The 24,690-nt window shown below is 40.7% G+C and overlaps 2 protein-coding genes across 3 annotated transcripts; both read left to right on the top strand.

Moving 5' to 3' along the window:
* Window positions 1–1,258: 1,258 nt before the first annotated feature.
* On the top strand, window positions 1,259–6,291 carry asf1ba (anti-silencing function 1Ba histone chaperone). Its single transcript, XM_041957286.1, has 4 exons — window positions 1,259–1,635; window positions 2,262–2,377; window positions 3,836–4,012; window positions 5,498–6,291. Exons 1-4 carry the CDS (start codon window positions 1,527–1,529, stop codon window positions 5,687–5,689), a joined length of 594 nt encoding a protein of 197 aa, XP_041813220.1. The 5' UTR covers window positions 1,259–1,526; the 3' UTR covers window positions 5,690–6,291.
* A 661-nt stretch (window positions 6,292–6,952) lies between these two features.
* Window positions 6,953–24,391, top strand: prkacaa (protein kinase, cAMP-dependent, catalytic, alpha, genome duplicate a). 2 transcript variants are annotated; one of them, XM_041956235.1, is made up of 10 exons: window positions 6,953–7,726; window positions 15,294–15,355; window positions 15,881–16,009; window positions 16,634–16,732; window positions 16,837–16,919; window positions 17,002–17,128; window positions 17,233–17,328; window positions 18,075–18,197; window positions 20,115–20,279; window positions 21,420–24,391. In XM_041956235.1, the coding sequence occupies exons 1-10, from the start codon at window positions 7,681–7,683 to the stop codon at window positions 21,543–21,545; spliced, it is 1,056 nt and encodes a 351-aa protein (XP_041812169.1). In that variant the 5' UTR covers window positions 6,953–7,680; the 3' UTR covers window positions 21,546–24,391. The 2 variants fall into 2 exon arrangements, with proteins under 2 accessions (XP_041812169.1, XP_041812168.1); XM_041956234.1 differs by lacking the exon at window positions 6,953–7,726 and adding an exon at window positions 9,326–9,882.
* The last annotated feature ends 299 nt before the right edge of the window (window positions 24,392–24,690 follow it).

Here is a 24,690-nt window from a genome sequence, read left to right as displayed (position 1 = left end):
ATTTTAAGGATGAATTCGGCGGCCAGCTGGTCCAGTGGGCACTAATCCTCACCTAATCTCCGCCTCTCAGACTCAGAGGGGCAAAGAAAATGTAGGCTGCTTCAGGCCTAATCTGTGGTGCTCAGATAGTTTTCATTTGTGCAGTGTGCGAAGAGCAGTGAGGCGTTTTCGAAAAGCAGACAAGTGCTGTGGAAAATTACTCCTTTATTACAGCTGTGAGTCAGTCTGTGGGGATGCTCCCATAAGACCAAACCATTTGTGTGTGTGTGTGTGTGTGTTGTTTGTCTTACAGTATGTCATAATTTTCTTTGTGCTTTACAGTATTCTATTTATAAGAGCCGACAGCCCAAGTTCACTGACTGCAAATAAGTGATGGTGTAGCCTACCCTATATTAATGTGTAAGAAATGTAGTGGAGGATGATTATGGAGAGCTGAAAATATGGTTTACTGATTTATGTGAGTTATAAGGTATTTTATTCAGTTAAGAAAAAAAAAGAACATCTGGGTGTTCATTGAAATGAAATGAAGATCCTCTCAATTAATAAATGGAATTTCACCACAAGTAAGGCATGACAGCATGAGCAAAAGTTTTAGGCCTTTGTCTAGTTGTATTTTCTGTTTCTGATTATTGACAGCCCATGTATTGCATGTCTTTCAAAAATGCTCTAAACTAGTCACATGCTGCATCAGATGATGGCATATTTTTGTATACTGGAAGACAGATTTTCAGTCAATTCTTGTCAAGTTTGACCTACGATTGTCATTATTCTCTCTGGAGTACATGTCTGCCCTGTCAGTTGCCGAAAACAATATGGACATTTTACTGGAGAAAGCCCATTTCAGTCACTGGTCCCATAGACTAGGACTGCAGGTATATGTTTATACAGGATATGGAAAAATCATTTATGCACTCTGTAACTAAAAATACCTTTGTGAACCTTATACATATCAATTTTTACTCTGTATAGAGCTATCTAAGTTATATTGTGGGATTCTTGTATTTGATTGCCTGACAGATCAAGGGTTTATGCCACGTTACAATAATGTTTTCAACTTTAGTTTTTTGGTTGGTCAGGAAAGAAATGGTTTATTAATGGTTAAAAAATATATAGTCTGTAATATAGGCAAAGTGCAAATTGTTTTTATTTAGCTCAGGCCTCTCTTGCGTTGCCACTAAGGGGCGGTAGAGGCACTTTGCTTTGCCTTGATGGAAGCGGCTTCGCTGTCAGGAACGCACCGCTTGCCGTAGGCGCGGTGAAATCTGGGTAGGATACTGAGCGGCGGGAGAGTGGCATACTTATTCTAAAATTTAACAAAATCGGTTTATACTGAACATTAATTAAGTAGATAGTGTGTATTTAGGCGTGTAAATAAGGGGTAAGGTCGGTAAAGTCAAAGGTGTTTGGCAGATAATACTGCTGAGTGTTTTAACTGCTTGTGTCGCTGTAGCGTTGCTTTTAAGCATTCCCCGGGAAACTGGTTTAAACGTTTGTTTTTGAGTAGCCCCTTTAGCGCTTCTGCAACAATGGCGAAGGTACAGGTGTTGAATGTGGCAGTTCTAGATAACCCGAGTCCCTTTGGAAACCCTTTTCAGTTTGAAATAACGTTTGAGTGTATGGAGGACCTCCCCGAAGGTATGTGCCATCGCAGAAAAACTCATTATTGTGTGTCATCTTAAGCCGTTGCTAATCGGTGCATTAGAGATTGCTAACAGCTAATGCTAGGTTAGCTATCGTTACATTAGGTAACGCTAACTTAATTCATAAAGTCGTAAAATCTGTGAAAGGAAACGTAATGGTACAATATAATTGCAAAGTAACGTTACACAGTTTGACTGAACGTGTGCCCCACGGTGGACACATCTCCAAGTTGTCTAATGTAAGTCCGGCACGTCCAACTTTAAATATGCTAATGTGGACTGTTCAAATTCTCTGTGAAAGTGATAGCGTTAGCTCGCGCAGATTAAAGTGCATTCATCTCAGACCACTCATGTTAATCCTAGCCTTTGTTACTCCATTAGTTATGTGAAATTATTTTTCAAAGCCTGCATATGGTACATTGTGTATGTACCGGTAACGGATAGGTAATGTATAGAGCTATTGAATGTATTTGAGAAGCTTTGTCCAAGCACTTTTATCAGTAAGAATAGGCAGATTTTCTGTTGATCATCTAATTGGTTAATGGAGTCATTGTCTCAGCACTAGATTCATAATGTGCCTTTTATAGCAAATATGAGTTGTTTGTTGTTGTTTTTTTATAGATCTGGAATGGAAGATCATCTACGTTGGCTCAGCAGAAAGTGAAGAGTATGACCAAGTCCTGGACTCTGTCTTGGTTGGCCCAGTACCTGCTGGGAGACATATGTTTGTGTTTCAGGTATGCTTGTTTGGGGCAGACTAACTGATGCAGTGCTTTGTGTTGATTTAGCCATTTTGTATGTAGTGGGAACAGTAATTTTGTGACAACTTGATTGTCAATTACAAACGGCCACTTTTACACCTGTCAAACAAGAGACTACACAGTTAACATTCTCATTACCTGTTCATCTGACCATGTGACAATAATGCAGTCTCACAGTTGTTTCATGTAATGTCATACTGTGTAGTTGTTTTTCCAGCCATAAATCGCACGAAATGCTGTATGTAAAGAAAGTGGCTACTAGAGCCAGACTGATATATCGGCTGATATTGGCTCATTGCAGATATATCAGTATCAGGATATATGTCAACCGATAAATGACAAGATATTAAAGTACGGAAATACTATTCTATATTTTGTCCACTAGAAGATAGTGACAACTTTATTTTTTCATATAATGTCCTGCCCAGTACATGTCTTGGTCTCAATTATTAAACAACAAATTTAAGGGAACTTAAATCTGCCAATTTATCATTATCAGATTTTTTAAATACTCATATCCGTATTTGAATTGCCGTCAAACAATTTGCGTGGGTTGGATTACAATGGCTACTCAGCATCTGATTATAATGAGTTAATTACCAATGTAGACATAAGAAACTCTGCAAAAAAGATTTCTTTAAAAGCCTGTTTCAGTTTAGCAAAATAACTTCTAATTCTCTTTATTCATAGCATACAAACACAGGCCAGCTCTAACAGCCTCTTGTACTACATGGTCAGCAGGATCATCTCAAATCTGTTTGGGATCATAAACTGCCATAGAAACCTTTATAGTGCAGGATCAGTCAGACGTTATGACATGGGCGATGATAACATATTTTGAGTGTCGTAAATTTATTTGCCTCACCTGTAATCATAATTGTCTGTAATAAATATAAGCAAATATCAATTTGAAGGAATCATTACATTGGGACAAAATTAGTTTAAAAAAAAAATAACAGGTAGAAACTACTGCCATCTAATGTTATTTTAACATGTTATTATGTTATTTAAACTAACATGGCATATAACTTGTTACTGACTCAAGAAGAAACGAAGTTTCGTGCACTTGTCATACAAATGTACAAATTATATCTCTAAATTCAGCATGCTCAACCATTATTTGTATTGTTTATGTTGTTCTACTCGTTGATCTCACTGCATTATCTCTATCAGTTTATCTTTAACTGATTATGTACTACCTTATAGTACATAAGGCCCATTTTACCATGTTAAAATCCACTTATAGACATATAAATTGTCAAAATAGACTGACTGAATTTTTACAAGCCTTTCATACTGACAGATTTTGTGTAATCAAATCACAATCCTGCTTCCATAATCCCCATTTGACAAATAGAGAGTTTAATTTCCTGACAATAATGTCTACAAAAAATTATATTTTTGCACATCTTAGTGTTGTGTTTCTTTTAACAGGCTGATGCCCCAAACACTGGATTGATTCCTGAAAGTGATGCTGTTGGTGTAACGGTAGTGCTGATTACCTGCACATACCGTGGCCAGGAGTTCATTCGCATTGGTTACTATGTGAACAATGAATACACAGACCCCGAGCTCCGTGAAAATCCACCGATCAAGCCAGACTACACACAGGTCGGACAAATGGTTGATTTCTGGATACCGCATGCTGTTGCCAGTGTGACTGCCTAATGCTTATTTCACTAGTTAGAAATAGTACTTTGGATAATAATTCATCTTTGATGTCGTTGGGTTGACTTTTATTGCAAAACTCTTTTTCAGCCAGACAGAACACTGTGCTTTTAAGCTCATGAAATATTATCCAAAGTATTCAAACATGCACTGTTGGGGTAATAATTAACAATGACATTTTTAATTGATGAAATACCTAATACACTACACCACCCTAGCATTTTAAGAATAATGTATTTGTTGTATTAAGAATGAAAATGGCAAGAACAGAGAACAGGAGGTCGTTGGGCAGTATGGTGGTTAATACACTGTGGAATTGAAGCTTTTCCTTCTGTTGAGGCTCCACTTTGGAACAATACTAATAATCCTATCAAATTCCCTTGGTTACATAACTTGTTAAGCAAAAATGTTACTGTTCTGTAAGTAGTGTTTTTAATTCAGATAGTAACCTCCGTTATATGCCACTCTTGAGTTTTGCTGTAATGACAAAGGATATTGGTTGTAGTTGTCACATTTTTAAGTAAAACATTGTACTCATAGCTACAAAAACAATGACTGGAATAAGTGATTACTGTTGAATGGTGCAGTATAATTTAGGTTATTATATGGTCTTTAATTTGATTATTCAGTGTTAGATGACATCATTTGGTACCTTTGTACCATTCTGATCTTAAGGGTTATCTTCCCCTATATCTATATGCCAAATGAAGTGGGATGTATTGCAAATCGATGGCAGAAATACGCACATTAGATCTTGGCAATTGGACCAATATATAGGCGATTGCCATATTATTTTTAAAGTTTAATAGTTTCAGGTGCAACATCAGACTGTGTTCAGCACAAAAAGGCCAGCAGCGGCATTGGGAGGTGGCAAGGAAAAACAGTGTCTAGAGTATCCAAACCAGAGTTGGTGACAGAACAGTGGAAAGACTAACCAAGACAATTTTGGCAAGTTTTGTTTCGGTTGAATTTGAATCAAGTGTGTTTTATGATGAGTTAACATGGCATTTAAGCTTGTCTTAGTTGAGTGAAAGAGACTTAAATTTAGAAGGCATACAGTTGTATTTTTCTCTAGTTTGAACCAAGGCAGCATAATTCTTTACTGCTTTCAACTTTACCATTGCATTACAGATTCAATCTTTCTGTTTTTTCTACTTTTCACAATAAAATCCCTAGACATATACAGTGCGTAACTGCTTACCAGTGGGAGGTTAAATTCACGCAGAATATTTCAATAACAGGCAATCCAGGAAAAAAGCTTACAATTAATTGTTTCTCACTGCAAAAATACCAGCCGTCACCAGTTGTTGGGTTGATAGTTGCCAATTGAAAGATTTTAACATATTGCCCAACCTGAATGCACATCCTCCTTAATGACCGCATTACTTGTACAAAGTATTTATCTATATTTCCAACTTTCTTTTTCAGCTCCAGAGAAATATTTTGGCATCAAACCCACGTGTTACCAGATTCCATATAAACTGGGAAGGTTGTGCAGAGCGAATGGAAGACTCCGAAAATGTAGATCCCACGTCAAACTCCATGCTCCCTCCAGCCTGTCTCCCAGGCAAGGCTCCACCATTGGGGTTACTACCAGATAACTCTATGGACTGCTTATAGAAACAACCCCTGTCCCAAAGGTGATGACTCACAGCACGAGACCATATTTTGAAGAAATGCCTGTGGACATTCTAGTGTGGATTTACAGACATCTTTGCCTTACAGCTGCCCTTATTTAACTGAAGCTTGTCAAAAATGAACTTGGCTTCAGATGAGTGTTGGTTCCAGGGAAGATAATGAACCTCTCAGCAGTATAATCCTCACTTATAGTTGGGGGGTTCCTTGCCATGCTGTTGAAAGCAATATTAAAGTAGCTGAAATCATGGAAGGAAAAACGCTAACTATGAAATCCAGCTGAACTGTACAGAAAGAACAGAACAGTAAACTGATGGATGTTTTACCTTCCTTCCTTTTGAACTGATTTGTACCTGTTTAAGAGGCTTTCAGCACTGAAGCAATTGGCAAATAAATTGCAATATGTTGCTGAACAGGAATTTCATAATCTTTCATTATACTTGTGTTAAAATTTCATTTGCACTTAAAACTTTTTCCCTCTTAGATTTTGGAGTTTTGAATGGGCTTTGTGTGGGCTATATCACTTCCTCCATTTTTGTTTTGTTTTTCAATGTTGTGTTCCAAATAAAAGAACATTGTATTTGTTATGTATTTGTGTATGAACATCTGTGTGACAGGGAGAACTATGTTCATCTTAATTGCTTGCCTTAGTTTGTTTTTGCTTTTTTCAATGTCAGTGACAGAAACAGGAAAAAATAATATGAACCAGTTTTGAATGCGTCTGTGCTGAAAACTCTTGTTCAGACATACTAAATAAGAACTTTTTTCTTTAGAAGGTTAAACACAAAAGTACCAGCTGTAACACAAATATCAAACTCAATATCTCCTTATATTTTTCACATTATACTAAAAATAGCCTGTTAACGTCACATCCAATCACAGATAGGTCAGGTGAAAGGGGTGGCTAAGCTACAGACCTGGCTATGGAAAATACTGTTCTGCAAATACGATGATAATCGTAACATGCAACTGCATTTGATTTCTTTCTTGCACGAAAATCAGTCTTATAGATATAAAAGCTGATTATTTAAAGCAAAAAGAAACAAACAGTTATGGGCGTATTGGTTACTGCTGAGTCTGGGAGGCAGGACAAGCGTATTTGACAGACGAATCGCATCAGTGCAATGATTGGCTGTATTGGTGCTTATCCAATCAGCACTTGAAATGTGACTTCTGTCCGCTGAGTAGCTCTGTATGGAGCCAATCAGAGCCTGTCAGAGGCGGGACCCGGTGGATGGATGACTGGAGTTTCCCTTGCGGTCTAAAGATTAATGGAAGGGGTCTGTTGATCTTAGGAATCGACTGTCAGATGGTCGGTCTCAGGAATCCATTGCACTGGATGTCTGGTCTGGAATCAAAAGGAGGGGTTTACATTTGAAATAACCAACAGCGGAAGAAACAATTAACCTGGACACCACTTTTTTTTTATCCAGGTTTCAGCTGAAAAGGCCTGCCTACACAGAGATAGCACCTGGTTAGTTCAGGCCAGGATACGACTGCGAGGGACGCTAAAAGCTAACGCCAGCCTGCTCGTTAGATAGACGGAAATAACTTTCGACGATCAATCTAATGGTCTGGACTGGATTTTGGATAAACCAAGCCGTCTCTAGAAATAAAGGGCAGTCGAGTGACATCTTGATTTCCTGGGGCTCTCTTGGAAATCGACGAGCTAACACTGCAAAGCTAACGTCCATTGGCCGTCTCCGCTAGTTAGCTAGCGTGCTAGCCTAGCTAACGTTAAGCGTTAGCGTTAACTACATACTTGGATATACTCGCTTGGTTGGCGTTTTAACATACCAAGGAAAGTATTTGATCAGATATATTAACACTCGTTAGTCAATAATGATAGCGGTTAGCTAGTAGTTAGCTGTCAGCTTCATTGAGCCCAGCGACTGCGTTAGCGGTGTAGCATCAGTCAACGAATTGTAAAGGAAGACTCAGTCCGAGCCCAGGGACTCCACCATCAGCCTGCCATCATGGGCAACACGCCCACCGCAAAGAAGGGCAATGAGATGGAGAGCGGTGAGTACCCTTTAACCTGTAGCTTCGGCAGCTAGGTTTATCATGCTGCCTGTCGTTGGATGGTTTTCCTGTACCGTCGGCTATTTCCTGTTTCCTATAATGGTAGCGAAATATAAAGTACAACTGAACACCTGTATAAGGCATCGAGGCCCAAAGACCCTCCACAATGACACCGTATGCCATTGCTTTTGACTCCCTATTCTGATATGGAGAGGTAAATAAATAAAACATGCGTAGCTCTACTTGGTCATTCACATCCACATAACTTCAGCCAGGCTGTTTTACTGTGACACTACGTTCATCTCAACTGAACACCAGAGCATATTATTCATTCTCCCCGCTGATTCTGTGGGAAAGCTCGTGATTAAAAGCCCCAGGTCATATTCAGAGGTACCAGTGAGGATGACAACAACTAACCTTATACAACAATCACAGGTTTCTTTGTGGATCATGAGTTTCAGATGTTTTTTTCCCCACTCCTTTCATAAGCTTATGAAAGGCTGCACTGCAAACCTAAATCATGTTAAGGAGTTTTCTTGTGCACTTTTTAATCATTATTTCGGGAAACAATATTTCCCAGTGTATATGGAAATCAAGAGCATGTTTTTAAGGAAATGCATTGATGCGAAGCAAGAGTGGTGATGCACATATTTCAGGTTGTTTTTGTAAGTGATGACTTGAAGCATAGCAGTGTGCACCTGAGCATTGCGTCCCACGGACTGTGTTTGACAGTTAGTGAGTAGAGGGGACTTAGTTGTTATCAGAGAAGGAAAAAGACACCAGGATGGGGTCATATGATGCATGAGGGTGATCCTCTCCAGGCTGAAACTTGGGAGTTGAGGAGTCTCTTGAATATCATGTGATGAGCAGCATTTAGAACAAGGGCACTTGTATGTGTCACTGTGTGTGTGTGTGTGTGTGTGTGTGTTTGTGTGTGTGTGTGTGTGTGCTCATGTTTGTGTATGTGACAGGGAGGAAGAGATGCTTTTCTCTTGCCAATTCTTTAGTGAGCTGTTTCTCTCTACAACTTTTTGCTTGATTGTACACTCTAATAAAGGAAATGACACTTCATTTAGTATGAACCTCAGTGGTTAACTAGTAAATGAGTGAAAAATGTTGGGTTTTTGCTTTTTCCAATCAGGATCACTGGCCCTAGTGAAGGCCTGGGAGGACACCATTTTATGTTTTTATCCATGACACTATAAATAACACTCAAGAGTGCAAAGTCTGAACGGGTATCTGCAAAATGAGTGTCAGCTCCTTGTTGCTGGTAGAGAGTATGTGTGAAGAATGGCCCCTAGTCCCTCTGTAACATTAACCCATCACTGGTAACCCTTGTAACAAGGCCCATGACTTTCAAGTGCTAATGCACAGAAGTTTAGTTTTTTTAATGTTCAAGAAGAAATGAAAAATTGGGAGAGTAGTAGGTTAAAAGTAGGGACAGAGGAGGCACTGCTGGTGGGAGGTTTGTTCACTTGCCATGCTTCACATCCTTATCAGCCTGATCGCTGAGGGTCCACCCTGATCCCCAGAGACAGGTGCAGACCAGGGGTCCAGAGCCCACACCCAGGAGCGTAACTTTCCACAGAGCAGCTAGAGAACAAGGACAACATGGCAGCTTGCTTTGGTTTCTACGGAAAATGGAAAGAGAGCGTTCAGAGCTTGTTCGGGTGCAAAGGGTCTGCTTCCCCTGAACTTTCCAGGCTGGAGAACACGAGCGGAAAGCTGCTGCGCTAGTATACAAAGCTTATTTCTGGTCCACAGGAGGAAGCAGGGTGAACAGACACTGTGAACTGCAGCAGGAAGTGAAGGAGCAAGGAAGGTCCAGCCCAGGCTCTGCACAGTTCGTCATCGCCTCTACTGCACTGCAAACTAAACACAGCCTGCCAGGATAGCGGGAAAGTTTGGCCTTTTAAGACGGCGTTGGTATTACATACTGTATTCTGGACCTTCCGCTTGTTAGAACCACCGGACATACTGCAGTTTTGAGTCTCTGCGCAGGCTATCAACTGGCTTCCTCCTGCCTTGTATGATGTCTGTAATCCACAGGCTGGCAGGAAGGCTGTTTCACCGAGCTGGGCCTTGTCTAGGGGACACAGGCAGTGGAGAAGGCAGACATGACCAACCACAGGAGGAGCTAGAGGCTTGCTGCTGGAGTGAGTTTTCATTCTGGAGCTGGATAGGAGCATGGGTTAGGGATGGAGCCGTGGCCCATGCTATTTCCTACCAGCTAAGGCTAGTCACAGGCTGAGCTCAAACTCACACATTTAACTGATAACCAAGCTGTTTTTTTCTTGATAATGTCACTAAATTCATATCATGACCTGGTGAGTTGCATGGCTGTTGGCTTTGGTTGAGTGTTTTTTCGTAGCCTTTTTTCCTTTTTGTCAAATACTAGCAGACATTGGTTGTACTGGTATCTATGGCTAGCAGCCAAGATGTGTGTGTGCATATATCCATGTATACAAGTATACGCAGACAGCAGCCTGTTGTTTGTCTATGCTCTGTTGCCTATTGTTTTCTGGTTACAGTTCAAAGGAAGGCATTTCTTGGTTACTCTGAAAGTGTGTGTCAGGCGCCGTGCTGGCAAAGCATAACACTATCAGCCTTAAACTGTTACACAGAGTAACAAACCTGTCCAAACACACATGCATGTTGTTGTTACAAAACTCTTGTGTCATTGTCCTTCGCACTGGGAGGGCTCTCGGAAGTCTACCTGATACCTGATGAGTGCTTGATAGCTTGGAAAATATTTACCTGTACTTCGCACACTTCTTTAACATCTGAGCTAGACCATGCTCACACGAGGGATTGTTGTAGTGAATGTTGTGCATTTTGAATTTGGTCATGTAATGAGGTGGCACCCAGTCAAAGTGCAGCTCCCTCTATCTATAAATATCTGTGTGGTTCACGGCCTGCCCCAGCTCTGCACGCAGCTGGTTTGTGTAACAGGGAAAGGTTTGTGTTTGGATCGCTCATCACTTCCTGTCTCCAGTTAAAGGGGCTTTGTTATAAGCCTGCACTGATTACCAGTGAACCTTGCTGTTGAAATGCCAATCAGCCACCTTAGATAAGCTTACAGCACTGAACTGGCAAGTTGGCAAGCTGACATACTGCCAGGGAACAGTCCCGAGATGCAAAAATCCAACAGCAACCAAAGCAAAACAGAGGATGGAGTTCAGTGATCGGAAAAGGAACAGTAGTTTCCTTTGGAATCTCACAGCAACAACGGGCGTAGCATTAACCCTTGTGTCTGTTGGTCTTGTAAAGCTGCAGTCACATTTACAGACAGTGATAATGCAGTCACTTCTTCTCTGCAATAAATAAAGCTGAAGCATAGTAGACACAAAGTGTAAAATTGTCATTAAGTCCCAGATAGCAACTGTATATGTAGCTGCTTAGCTTTTAGCCTCACAGCATTGAAACATATGGACACAGAGTTGAAAAGGAACCAACTAGATGTGAAAAGCTAAAATTACAATGTAATAGGCATATACCTCAGGTCATGTGATACTGATCAACAATGAAACAGATGCACTTTACCTGTCCTCAACATGCATTTGAATAGAAGTGAAGGGAACATTAAAGCGAGACTTTGTCAGCAACTCTGCTCCAAAGTTGGTCAGTAATTATTCAGTTCTTACCGTAGGATGTAAAGTAACTTCCTATTGGTGGGTTTGTTAGTCACCGCTTGTAGTCACAGTGAAATATCAACTGTCAGTATTGAGCTGTTGACTACAATTGATTTCTCACCTTGTACACAAATGAAAACACCTTCCTAGTTTTCATGCATCTCTGCCCCCCCCCCCCCCCCCCGACTGTTTTCTTATGCACCACATGGCAATGTATGCATCTGAACAAGGCCTGGTGTAGACGGGGACCTGACTTGGCGCACTTCACAGTTAAATGTCGGTCATCTCGCCCTAATATAACCCCTCTGTTCCTGCGTCAGAGTGGGCCAGCGAAGCCCAGGGGAGAGATGTAGGATTGATTTTTGGAGGATCAATTCAGCGCTGGCACTACATAGACTCTCTGGTGCATTTGGGCAGGGAGGAAAAAAAAAGTTTCACTGTGGTTTATGCGTTCCTGCTTTGCAAGCGTCTCCTGAGAGGGGCACTTTTATGTTTTTGAAAACACCCAGATCAACTCTGAAAGTTTTTCATCGCAGATGTGACATCTGATTGGTTCTGCTAATTAGGGAAAGTTTGAGTTGCATCTAGATGTGTCTAGTTCATCTCAAGGGTCTTCACTTAGGCCTAGTTTTCCATAGGACTTCCTCTCTGGGTTGGATAAATATACCAGCTTGTGTTTTACACCCCTCCCCCCGGTGATTATGCCCCTGTTTGGATCAATATATAGCCTCTGTGTGTATGTATGTGTGTTTGACATGGGAGGGAACAGCAGAGAGTACTTTGTGCACAGAATAAATATTGATACAAACCAAAGCAAGGGTCCAATTGATCTGTGTGAGTGTAACGGGAGCAGTGCTGCCGTCCATGCTAAATTTGACTGTACACTGGATGTGGATGCTACTTTCAGAACTTGGCCCCCAGCAAAGTGACAGTCACAGGAAAGACTGAAGACACCCGGTCGGCAAGGGCACTTGACTGGCTTTTGTGGATGAGTGGGGCTGCTGATCTGACCAGAGTGCTCTCAGAGGGGGAGGATAGGTCATGAGTCAGTGACTGCAAGGAAGAGGCCAAGGAAGAAGAACAGGGGAGACTTTGCAGGGCTAATGTGTGACAGGAAGAGCTCCAGAAGGCATGCAGGGAAGAGGGAGTCATCCTCGCGCTCAAGTGAATCAGGGTCGCGCTCAGCAGATGGTGCAGCACCGGAGGTACCCATAGTCATCCCAGATGGTAAGGAATTTGGGGTGACAGGAGAGTTCGGGTGTTGAGCCTTACTTCATCATCTACTGTTACCATAGTAGCAATGGCAACGACGGCTGTTGATTTGACCATTAAGCTTACAACTACTTTAACAGGAACGCCCACATTTTTCTTCTGACTAGCTCCCAGATATGACTGGAAGAGCCCTATTTGTGGCTTTCTGCTTGGAAGTGGGAGTTGAGCAACTTTCACGGGAAATGTTTTCTCCCTGTTGACCAGTCGGCTTCCATTGCTCTCTTCTGGGAGCGACAGTGCTCTCGACATGTTTATGCGAACTTTGGTCTTCGCCGTTCTTGCTGGCTTTCTCCCATCCTATTGTTGGAGCTGCTGGTCTTTGGAGAATTAGCAGGAAATCACATTAGCGAGATCAGGATTAAGCTTTTTGTGTAGTTTTTAAGTGTCTGTGGGTGGGTGGGATGCTCAAATGGAAACATTTGAGCATCAGAAAATTCTGTGTAAAAAGTTGTTTCTTTCTAACACTGTCATAATATTTGTCACAGTTTTATAGTTTGAACATATCCAAAAGCCCATTAGATTAAGTATCAATATCCAAAAGTCGGTCACTATTGACAGCATACTGGCTCTATTTAAACTGTACCCTAGGCTGCCTGCAGATATCCTGAAAGGCCATGTTTTAAATTAATTTAAATGATATTTTTAAAATAGTAATGACATTGACAATGACCCATATTTCTACTTTGAACTCAGTCCTATATGTGTGAAATCTTGCATGCAAAATGTTACCTGTATAATTAGAAGAACAAAGGTATCTTTATTTTCTCACTTGATATTTACTGTATTAATTAAACACAGTAAAAAAAAATCTCCTCCCTCATCAGCTAGTGTAGCTAGTGTTTTCAAAACGAGTACACAGATGGTAAAGATGAATGATGAAGAACTGGTTATCTTCATCTTCCCACAGAGCACTGTGTTTAGCCCCACAAAGACGAGGGCAAGAAAAATGAACTGCTGCATATTGTACTGTCAAAATCTGTCCACAAGCAAATCACTGTTGGTCTGTAATCGCATGCATGTGCGTGCATGCACAATGTTGCATGTGTGTTCAGAGACCAGATGTAGGTTTTCCTCTAAACCTGGAGGCATTGTAGCCTCATGTTCAACTGCACTCTCGGCACAGATCAATTTATTATTCCAGATCTATTTATTATTCCACAATGGTGGTGAACAGTGTCTCAGAGGATGCTGACCGTATGTGTAAAAACTGTTGTTTTTCTAATTGAAATCAACACGGAGTCAGAAATGGGCCGCTCTGTGTGCAAGTCCAACTTTGGCTATAATGCACTGGCATGGCATTTGTAGTGTTGGGCAGTGGCTGCCTCCAGCATCTACTTTCCTAATGTCTGTTTGCAAAACTGCTCAGGTAGTGTCTGTATGGGTGCTATTGAGGCTTAACCTCCTTTGTGGGCAATCCAGGTTGTCAAGTTCTTCCTGTGTAGCTTTGGCTTTATGTTTCGGGATGATGTCTTGGTGGAGAATAAGTCTCCATCTCCAGAGGGTTTTCTACCAGGTTTTCTGTGTTTTTTGCTGCATTAATTTGCAAAGAAGCATCCCCACTCATGATGCTGGCGCCACCATAAATCACACTGGAGATAATGTCTTGTGTTTAGCTTGTGGAACACAGCATTTGCTATGATGGTTGAAATGGTCAAATATTGCTTAATTAGACCATAGAATTAGACCATTTCCCACTTTGTTTCAGAGTCTCCCACATGCCTCCTGGCAAACACGAGCTCAGATGTCACATGAGTGGCTTTCTCACTCTCTTGTAAAGCTGTGACTTATGTAGCACCCGCCTAACTGTTGTTGTACACATAATGTTCCCTGTCTCAGCCGTGGCACCCTGTAGCTTCCTCAGTTGTTAGAGGCCTCACGGTGGTCTCTTTCTCTAGTACCTGTCTTGCACAGACTCTGTGTTTGGGGATAGCCTCCACACAGTTGTGTCATACTCAATTAATTTATTTTTTTGTATCTCTCCCCTGATTGGTGCTTTCAGTGAACTTTTCATGAGTTACTTTGAAATGCCCTTTTTTTCCTATTTCATTGTGGTTTTTAGAAGGGAATCTACAAACCATCTGATAGATTTTGCAAATAAAGGTTTATATAATCTAAAATTAAAATCTTTAAATATCTTTATTATGTGCCTTCTGAAAGCTGTTCTCTGCACCTGTGAGCATCTATGATTTAGGTGTGGTATAGTAACCTGGGAAGTACTTTGTATTTTATTTTTGTACTTCTCTTAAATCATTTTTGTAGTGATTTTTCTACTCTATGGGTAACCTTTTGCATTATTACCATGAGCAGTATCTGGTTTAGATAAATGTTAGCATGAGTTTAATTCACAAATGACTCATTATTTATCTGTACCACTTTCATGGTTTGGGTAGAAGCAATTGTTTGGGAGGCAACACCAAAGAAAGTAGTGATTCCAAGCTGAAAAGACAGACGAATGCAGGACATAACATGTATCATGCTCAGTTGCTGGAATATCTCAGTGTGGCCTTCACATTTTACCGTAAAACACCAAAATTGTGGCGTTCTCTGGGTCTTGGTGATTACATGAGGTGACCTATTACACAAAATCCTATAAGTCTGGAATTGGTGGTTTTTAAAACAGATGAACTCTCTCTAATGAATATGAACTTTGTTCCTAATTACAGTGAAGGAGTTTCTTGCCAAAGCCAAAGAAGATTTCCTGAAGAAATGGGAGAATCCAGCACAGGTGAGAGAGTGAATGAGAATTCTCCTTTTCTGATAAATCATTAGTTTCATTGTTTTATAATACTGTCATTGTTGTTATGTTACAGTATTATTGTACTTTTGCACATATTGTTTTTATTTGTGTGTGGAGACACTTTAGTGTGATGATGCATCTTGTAATAAATCTTGAATGGACTTGACTTCTGTTTGCACGTGCTCGCTCACTCTCACAGGCAGATTTATGGAAATAGTCCTGCCCATGAACAAATTTAAGTCATATTTATTTAAGAGGGGCAGTGCCCCCTCTGCTGGGCTAATGTGAAATACACATATCTTTTTGGCAACCATGAGAGCGCATCTAATATAGACTGAATAATCAAAACATTCACATTTATATTGTTTTAGAAATGCTTTTGACTTGATGGTGGATTTTAGTTGAGGTATTATTCAGGAAGAACAGTGAACTGAAGTATCGCTTTTCGTGGTATGGTGCTGGCAAGTTGTTGCATGCCCTTTTCTCTTACTGACACCCTCTTCTACCCCTCAGCAAACTGCGGCATTGGACCACTTTGACCGTTTGAAGACCTTAGGCACTGGTTCGTTTGGTCGGGTCATGCTGGTTAAACACAAAGAGACGGGCCAGCATTTTGCCATGAAAATACTTGACAAACAGAAGGTACAGTACTTTTTTGGGAAGGTTTTAAAGAGAAACATTAATGAATGCTTGAGTTGATAACTCCAGTTTCTATTTCTGACACAATGATAATGTCACTTTTGTAGAAATAGCATTAATAAGTATACCAAGACTTTGGCAGCCTTAGTGAGTGTTTATATGAGCACTTTTCTACAAAACTAAACTTTAAAATGAAGAGACAAGAATAATCAATTCTTACTAACAAGCATGCAGCCTGGAGTTGATGACAAAGTGGAAATCAGTCTTTGCACATGTTGCACATTTATTTAACCTCCTGATCTTACAAATTGTCAAGTCGTCCCATGTGTAATCTATGATGCCTTGCTGGCTAGCAGCTCATGGACAAAGGAACAGTGACTATGACAGAATCCAGTGCTTTTGTAGTGCTACAGGTGCATCATCTGAGGGTGAATCAATCTCAGAATGGCATTAAGATCACTTTGCTTTAAAAGTTTAAATTTCCTACGGTTAACTGTCACTGAAAGAGTTCCTGGCTTCTTGTTGTTACGGATTATGTCTGACTTAGGTGAATTCATGCTTGGGGTTGGAGGAATTCATATTCAAATGCTAGTTTGGTTGTACTAACCTATTTAACGCTAACCCTAGGTAGTGAAGCTGAAGCAGATAGAACACACACTGAACGAGAAACGTATCCTGCAAGCTGTCAGCTTTCCCTTTCTGGTGCGACTGGAGCACTCTTTTAAGGTATGCGTTCAAAAGTCTGTCTATTTATCTCTTTGTGCACGTTCACCTCATTTGTGTGTATGTGTTTTGCATGTCAAAGTAAGACTTCGCTCATCTCTCCACAGGACAACAGTAACCTGTATATGATAATGGAGTATGTACCCGGGGGTGAAATGTTCTCACACTTAAGGAGAATCGGTAGATTCAGGTAAGTTGACTTTTAGTTAACTCCTAAATCTTTCCATGCACCACTGGTCGACTGTAAACGTTGTGTGTGATCTGTTTTGTAGTGAACCGCACGCCCGCTTCTACGCAGCCCAGATTGTACTGACCTTTGAATACCTTCACTCGCTGGATCTCATCTACCGAGACCTTAAGCCAGAGAACCTGCTCATCGACCAGCAGGGTTACATACAGGCAAGGATTTGTTTTCTTAGCCATCGACAACAATTATGTTTGATTGGTCTCTGTGCTGCTGCAGCGTGTGGTCAGTGCTCAGAGCTGTACGCTCCGTTTCCCAGGTAACAGATTTTGGATTTGCGAAAAGGGTGAAGGGCCGGACCTGGACGCTTTGTGGGACCCCAGAGTACCTGGCACCGGAGATCATCCTCAGTAAGGCAAGTGCTCAGATTGGCCCTCAGTAAACTACAGTCACAAGACCAGGGGAGATCTCAGCTCAACATGAGACTCCATGTACAGTAAGCCTCGTTAAAACTGCATGGTATGGCTCGACTCGACTTGACTTGCTTGGAACTGTTCTGCTTTTGGTTGTGGATAGTACCTGATACTTCATTTTCAATGTGGTTGAGGTTCTAGGCGAGCTGAGCCATGACTAAAAGGTGTAGTGAAAACACCACTGATTAGTCAGAGTGAATTGCCACTTGCGTGACACGGAGCAACCACAGTCATCTCGTCGCCTGTTCTCTGATGTAGGATACCCCAAACCGCAGCAGCGTTTTGCCTTAAAGAAAAAAAGGTTGAGCCAAACAGCCACATGCCGAGAATCGAGAACACCATGGCTTCGTATTTGCACTGTGTTCCTTCATATATTCATTTTGTGCCTGTGCCTGTGTCGCGTTGAAGATGTTGTCACATCAGTTTCATGCAGCGTTGCAAGAATCTCATCTACATTTAGAGTTTAGTTTCTGCACTGGAAAACAAAATCAAGAAAAGTACCTGGTACAAAAAGAGGGTCGTGTCGAGCCGGGCCAGACCATGAAGAGACTTTAGGAAACCATTTAATTGTCAGCTTTAGGACTGTGGTACATTTTGCTGTTTACTGTCTGTTGTCAGCACTCTAATGTGTGAGAGTTTTTGTTTGAGGACATATCTGACCGCCCTTTATTTCCTTTGTGTTTTCCAGGGTTACAATAAAGCAGTGGACTGGTGGGCTCTGGGAGTTCTGATATATGAGATGGCTGCTGGTTACCCCCCCTTCTTTGCAGACCAGCCTATTCAGATTTATGAGAAGATTGTATCAGGGAAGGTGAGTTCACAGAAGCCTACCTAAATAATCCCCCACTTTTTTTTTTTGTAATTGACAGTTTATTATTTTTCAAACAAATACAAGCAACAAACGGGTGAACGACAAAACAAAACAGACAGAAACACAAAAACACAAGCCACCACACTGACACTGCTCAACAATCAAGTACACATCAAGTGCAAATCACTGCCATAATCACAGTAGCAGGTTGACCATCAGCTCACAGTCAGCCAGTCCATAATCCCCCACTTTTTAAAAATGTGGTAGTGGTTTGATTGTCCCAGCACAACACCGTGCACAGTTCTCCACTGTTTGTCTGTCAACAGAGGTGGTGATTTGCAAGCGGAATTAACAACAATTTCAAAATGCATTTTAAAAGTCCCTAATTCATACTAGTATTGTTTTCCTTAGGTGTGAAAACGCTTAAACAGTGATGGGATTGTCACAGTAATTATATGAAGAGGAATGTGGTGGTATTGTGAAATATTTGCTGCTGTAAAGATTAAAAGTGAAGGATAATTGTCCAACAAGGGAACTTCTGCTTCCCAAGGAACCACAGAATTTTTTTTTTGCTGTAAATAACGTTCTGAAGTGCCTTAAACCTGAAATCCACACCCCATTTATCCACTAGTGAGGTGTCTAATTGACTAGCCTTAATGTAATGCCCCTTTGCACCATTGCATCACCAATGTAAGGAACAATTTACTGCTCTTAACTCATCGGTTCCCCTGCCCTTTGCACTGAAAACCAATCTTTGGTGAAATTACTGCTTCATTAAATTTGTCTTAATTAATAGGACATGACATTCTTGATAAACCTTGTGCTTAACATTTATTTTTTTCTGACCTTGTTATAATTAAGTTTTAATCTTTAATGTTCCTTTTAGGCTTGTTCTTTGTAAATATGCTTTATTTTTAGGAGATCTAATTTTACACAACTTGTTATCTTAAGAATTTTTTTTCTGATAAAGTCGGCGGCCAATCAAATTGGGGCATTTCAGTCAAAATTCATTCATTTCAAAAGTAACGTTTAAGTCCGAATCTTTTACGTCCGAAGAACCTGGGTGTTTTTCTTTTAACTCATACCATGTATCCTGGTGATCTAACATGTACCTGACATGGCTCCATAGCTAAAGACCCCCACACTCCAGCCTCACTGAGTTGGACACAAGATGCATGTGCAGATTTTCTCACATTCATCTACTGAAAGTGGAAAGTTTCTCCGGGCCCATTGAAAACCAAATTTACCGGGAGGGCCTACAAGCATGATTTGTGACGTTGCAACTAATTTGAAAGCCAATTCTGGTCCAATATTCAATTTACAAACATACAAAGTGTGATGGGGGAAGCCTGAAGCCTCTGGTGCAAAAACACTGACTGAATTTACTTCAGTCAGTGTCAGTGAAGTAGGAGACAGCTTGTGTCCATCAGTTAAAGTTTGGAAATGAAAAATAATTGCTATTCATAGATTCTGGGGTTTTGAAGGAGATTATATATATATTATACACATAGTATATTATACATTAAAAACATGTTTGGAGGGGATCTTTAACGTTTGGTAGGACAGGTTAAGCATCTCCCAAATGACCGTCACCTCTGGCTTTCACTCATTGGTCATAGGACAACAGTGGTGAGAAAAATAAAAACTGCCGATGGTAAGCCATCCTGTGGACAGCGGGGGTCAAAGGAAAGTGGAATAGTGCAAACAAGCAGAAGTGTCACAACCAGGCAAATCACATCCAAATTCAACATTAGTGGGCACAATGTCATTTTAGATTGTACCACTCATAGCACTGCGCACCTCTCACAGGCCTGTACTGCTGCCAGAGTCCTGCAGCCTATTAAAGAAAAACATGGCACGGGGTGTAAAATGCTGGGCCTTGAGAACACACACTCACGCTGCTTTTACTGTTTGCAGGTTCGCTTTCCCTCCCACTTCAGCTCAGACTTGAAGGATCTGTTGAGAAATTTGCTGCAGGTGGACCTGACCAAGCGCTTCGGCAACCTCAGGAATGGAGTCAACGATATCAAGGGCCACAAGTGGTTTGCCACCACTGATTGGATTGCCATCTACCAGAGGAAGGTGAGAGGACAGTCCTTCACACAGTAGTTGTACAAATGGAGCCCACATGCCTTTTTCGAAACCAGAAGGGCAGAAGAACAGCAATACTGGCTAAGAAAAATGCCTTTAATGAGACGTCGGTCAGCAGAAGTGTCCTTAGTCTACATTTGCGGCTACGGGTAATTTCACACCATCTGTGCTTCCTCTGCACAGTTGATATTCTGTTGGAGGCCAGTGGAAAAATGTCTAAAACACACAGAACATGTGCTTCCCTCCAGTTTTTTCTTAACATAAAAGCTGGTGAACAATGTCCTTCTTCATTTGACACTTTGACATGTCAGTACAAACAAAACATTTTGTGGTCCACACGAACTCAGGTTTATTAGGAAAAAAACTGAATCACAGTTACAGTTTTCAAAGGGTTTCTCAAAATAAAGAAAAAAAAAAGTGAAGTGTTGGAATGACCCCTTCCCAACCTTGGACTCATCGGGAAAAGGTGAGTCCCCTTACCAGAGCAGTCAGGCATGTAAGGAGTGCCGGCAGCGTGCAAACAAAGGTTGAATGTTGATAGCAATACAGACTACAAACACAGTGCACAGAATATATGTTTGTGAAATGTGCTGTAAAAACATATCATTTAAAACACACAGATTTCATTCTTTTTGTCTTTCTTTTGTCTTTTTTGTTTTTAACAGGAAAAAAACTTGAGTTCTTAGTTTTGATAATTGCTTCCTCTGCTTACACATAATGCAAATGAATGCAGCAAGTTCATATGTTTTTTCGTGCAGTTGTTGAAATTCGTTCTGGAAAATGCGGGAAATTACCAGCTGCATGGGAAATAGATGAGATGACTCCAGGGGAAGCAAGTGACAACACATGATCACACAATTAGGCGTGCAGTGTGACCACAGATTGATTAATACACTCGTGTTCCAAGTATTCATGCTTGAGTTCTTGATAATATAATGTATTTTACTCCTGTTTTTATCATTTTTATTATTTACTATTGACAACTATAAATGCTACAAATGCATAAAAATGTGCTTTTAATAGTCTCTTTTTCACCTGGAGCCTCTTCCAGTGCCATTCAGTAGTACTTTGATGTACTCAATTAGACCACACTGCGTCATTCTGATGATTTGATTGTCCTGTGTGTTCTAGGTGGAAGCTCCCTTTATTCCTAAGTGCAAAGGCCCTGGTGACACAAGCAACTTTGATGACTACGATGAAGAGGAAATCAGAGTCTCCTTCACAGAGAAGTGTGCAAAGGAGTTTGCTGAGTTCTAGATTCCAACCATTAGTAGCGGAGAGAGAGAGACAGGTATTTAGAAAGTGAAAGGGGGTCAGAAGAAAGGAAGCGCTAGGTTGGACTGCTAACTTGCTTATTTGTAATGACGACAACAATGTAAAATCCCCCCAGTCGAAAGGTAGGCAAAGTGGAGAAAGATCCAACAGAACCAGCAGTGTTGCCTTTTCTGATTGTTTCTCAACTGTTACCTATTCATTTTATTTATCCCTCTTGTGTTTGTGGCAGGGGCTCGAGGAGAACAGGCATATGTTGTGGCTGTCCAGCTATACTTGTATCTTTCTGATGGCGTAATGACATGTTTCAGTCTTTGCAGGTTGAGGCATTGATTTTCTGTTAAGGTACTGAATCTGCTCGGCTCCTTTTTGAACGGGCCCTCTACAAGCTTCTCAAAGAGTGATCGTTGTATGTTGTCGCCCCGGTCCCCCCCCCCTCCATCTCTCCATCCTGAATCTGTCCAAGCAATACGAAGTCCAACAGATGTGCCTATCACAATGCCAACTGGTTGGAAAACTGTGTCGAAAGCATTGGTGCAGAGCTTTGGCCATGGTGGCATCCCTTGTGCCCGTTTGGTTTGAAGCTTGAAAACTCTCTGCACCTGCCTTTGTCTGCTCAATGTGGCATGATTATTGGGTAGACGATGCACTCACTGCTTGCAGTTGAAGCGGTGGTGACCTCTTTGATCAGAGTGAAAATGATTTATCGCAGTAAACTTCATCTAGGTCTTACTCCATGTGGGGACCTGTGAGAAATGTAAACATGAGGTCTACATTTAAGTCTGTCTTTCTCTTAGCTGAATTTATTAGAGCATTTTAAGAATCCTATTGGTGATCATTTTGTCCTTTTATGTCGATCTCTGTGCTTAAGTGTTATTTAGTGCTCAAGGGTGGGTTTAAAAAGCTGTAATTTAGCAGCAAGTAACATTGTGGTCACACTCCTGACTAGCTGGATATATATATATATATTAGAGAACATGAAATATCCATCTTTTTCAACATTGTCTCATAGCTGTGAAACTGAATTAAGAATTCATAAATAAACAAATATAAATTCTGCCAAATTTGCAAACTGACAACATTGCAAAGTTTTCTGTATGTTACTATGACGGTGGTGGATTTTAATACTCAAAAAAAGTAGCAAAACATTTCAACAAAATGTGCATGTTATTTTTGTACAATATCACTTTTAAAGAAAGATGGCAGAGCATTATGCTTCATGTGTGCTGAGGTACCTGAGATCACCGATAACACGCTTAACTATCAGAATGGACTCTCGGCTGCTCTATTTTGAAGATGGAACAAGACCCAGTGAAAGCTCGTACGGGCTTTTTTCATTATGCAGTCGTAGGGTTTACCGATAATTGTCACTGAACGTGTGCATCTCACCTTGACTTTTTTTTTTTCTCCCCCACTTCCCCTCTCTCTTGTAAATACCGTACATGTAAACCTTCAGATAGATTTGCAGTCCAACCAAATTTTTGGGACTGTTGAGATTGGAGTGCTTTGTTTCTATTTTCAAGCTTTCTATGTAACAAATTAAACTAAGGAAGCTGTCCTAAATCTATCCCCTTTTGCCAAGTTTATTTCTGTGGATGCAAGACAATCGCAGACCAAATCTTATTGCTGGTTTGTTGACTGAACACATTGTTTTGGTTTGATGAAGGATGTTTGTTTTTTTTTGCCCCCACCCTCCCCAGGCCCTAGGTGCTAGACTCTGTCCATCTCACTGAAAAGCTTCTGTGAATTGTTTGATGTGCATCTATTTGTCATAAAGTCTTGTAACATGACATTTTTGAGAATGTTTTTCGACTCTAAATGATTTCGGTAGGCTTGAGTAATTATTTTGCCAGTCTATTAATGTAAATGAGATCAAACACAGGATACCTTTTTGAATGTCTTGACTTGTCTGATGGAGATGTTTCAGTGCTGTTTGGAAACATGATGTGAGTTTTGTATAATACACGTTTCTCTGGTGAGCTTGGTTTTTCTTGCATGTGGTAAAGCGACCCAACGGCAAGACATCTCCTGGACCTGAGACATGTTTGAGAAATCGTCGCGTCCACGGCCGACAGTCTCATCGCAGTTTAACCTTTCGTTTGTTAGAGTATCACGTTGAACAATGCGGTGGATCACCAACCAACTTGTCCAGTCTTTTGCAAATAGTGAAGCACATGCCACACCCTTTCAAATCTCCTATTTAATTGATTTGTGCTAATTATTTGAAACTTCTAAAATACTATGTAATGCTTTGAAGAGAGCACATGTAATATCTTTGGTTTTTCTGTTCTGACAAATGACTAAATCCGAGTTGGTGGGTAGAAGGCAACGCCACTTGATCCACTCCTACACTGAGGCCATCGCAGTGCTTTTTTAACATTTAATTTGTTTCCCATGCAGAACTTCTTGTCAGCTGTCTTTAATTCTCTGCTATCAACTAAATGCTATCAACTGCTCTGTGCTAATTCTGAGTTTTTCTCCTGTGTTTGCCTTCTATTTTCATCAAGTTTCCACTCACACTTCATTCAATCATGACACTTTTTACATCTGAGATGTTTTGCGTTCATATTTTCTAATTGTATTTTCAAAAAAAGCAAAAAAGCAAAAACAGAACATTAATCTTTTCCTCATGACCTGGGTACAGTGATTGTGTAGTCTATTGTACCTTTTGGGAAACAATACTGTATATCCTTGCCTTTGACAGTCTTAACTATCTTACCCTCTGGAGAACTTGACAGATACCCTTAGAACACAACGAGTATGTTAAAAAAATATACATAAAGTAATATTTTGCAAAATGTATCATTCCAATAAACTTTTACTTGTTAAGACTAATATGTCTGGGTTATATGTAAGTTGTCTTCACCTTGCACAATGTCACACTAAAAATAATGTGTTTTATGACATGCAAATCTCTAGGAAGGTATTCCCAGGTTTCAGACTGCTCTCATTGGCTGGATCAGAGGAACGTACTTGTTGGTAGTGAGTGTTTTAAGAGGCTGGCAGGTGCAATTGAATAATGCAGTGTTGTGTTCATCCTGTCACAGGACAGGATCAATTACCAGCCAGCTTTCGGCACCACTCTCCAAATGTATTCCCGTCCTCAGTGCACTCCTTTTTAGGATTGCAT

The sequence above is a fragment of the Chelmon rostratus genome, chromosome 17 (assembly GCF_017976325.1).
Source record: "Chelmon rostratus isolate fCheRos1 chromosome 17, fCheRos1.pri, whole genome shotgun sequence".
Lineage (NCBI taxonomy): Eukaryota > Metazoa > Chordata > Actinopteri > Chaetodontiformes > Chaetodontidae > Chelmon > Chelmon rostratus.
This window is presented reverse-complemented; position numbering and strand designations above follow the sequence as displayed.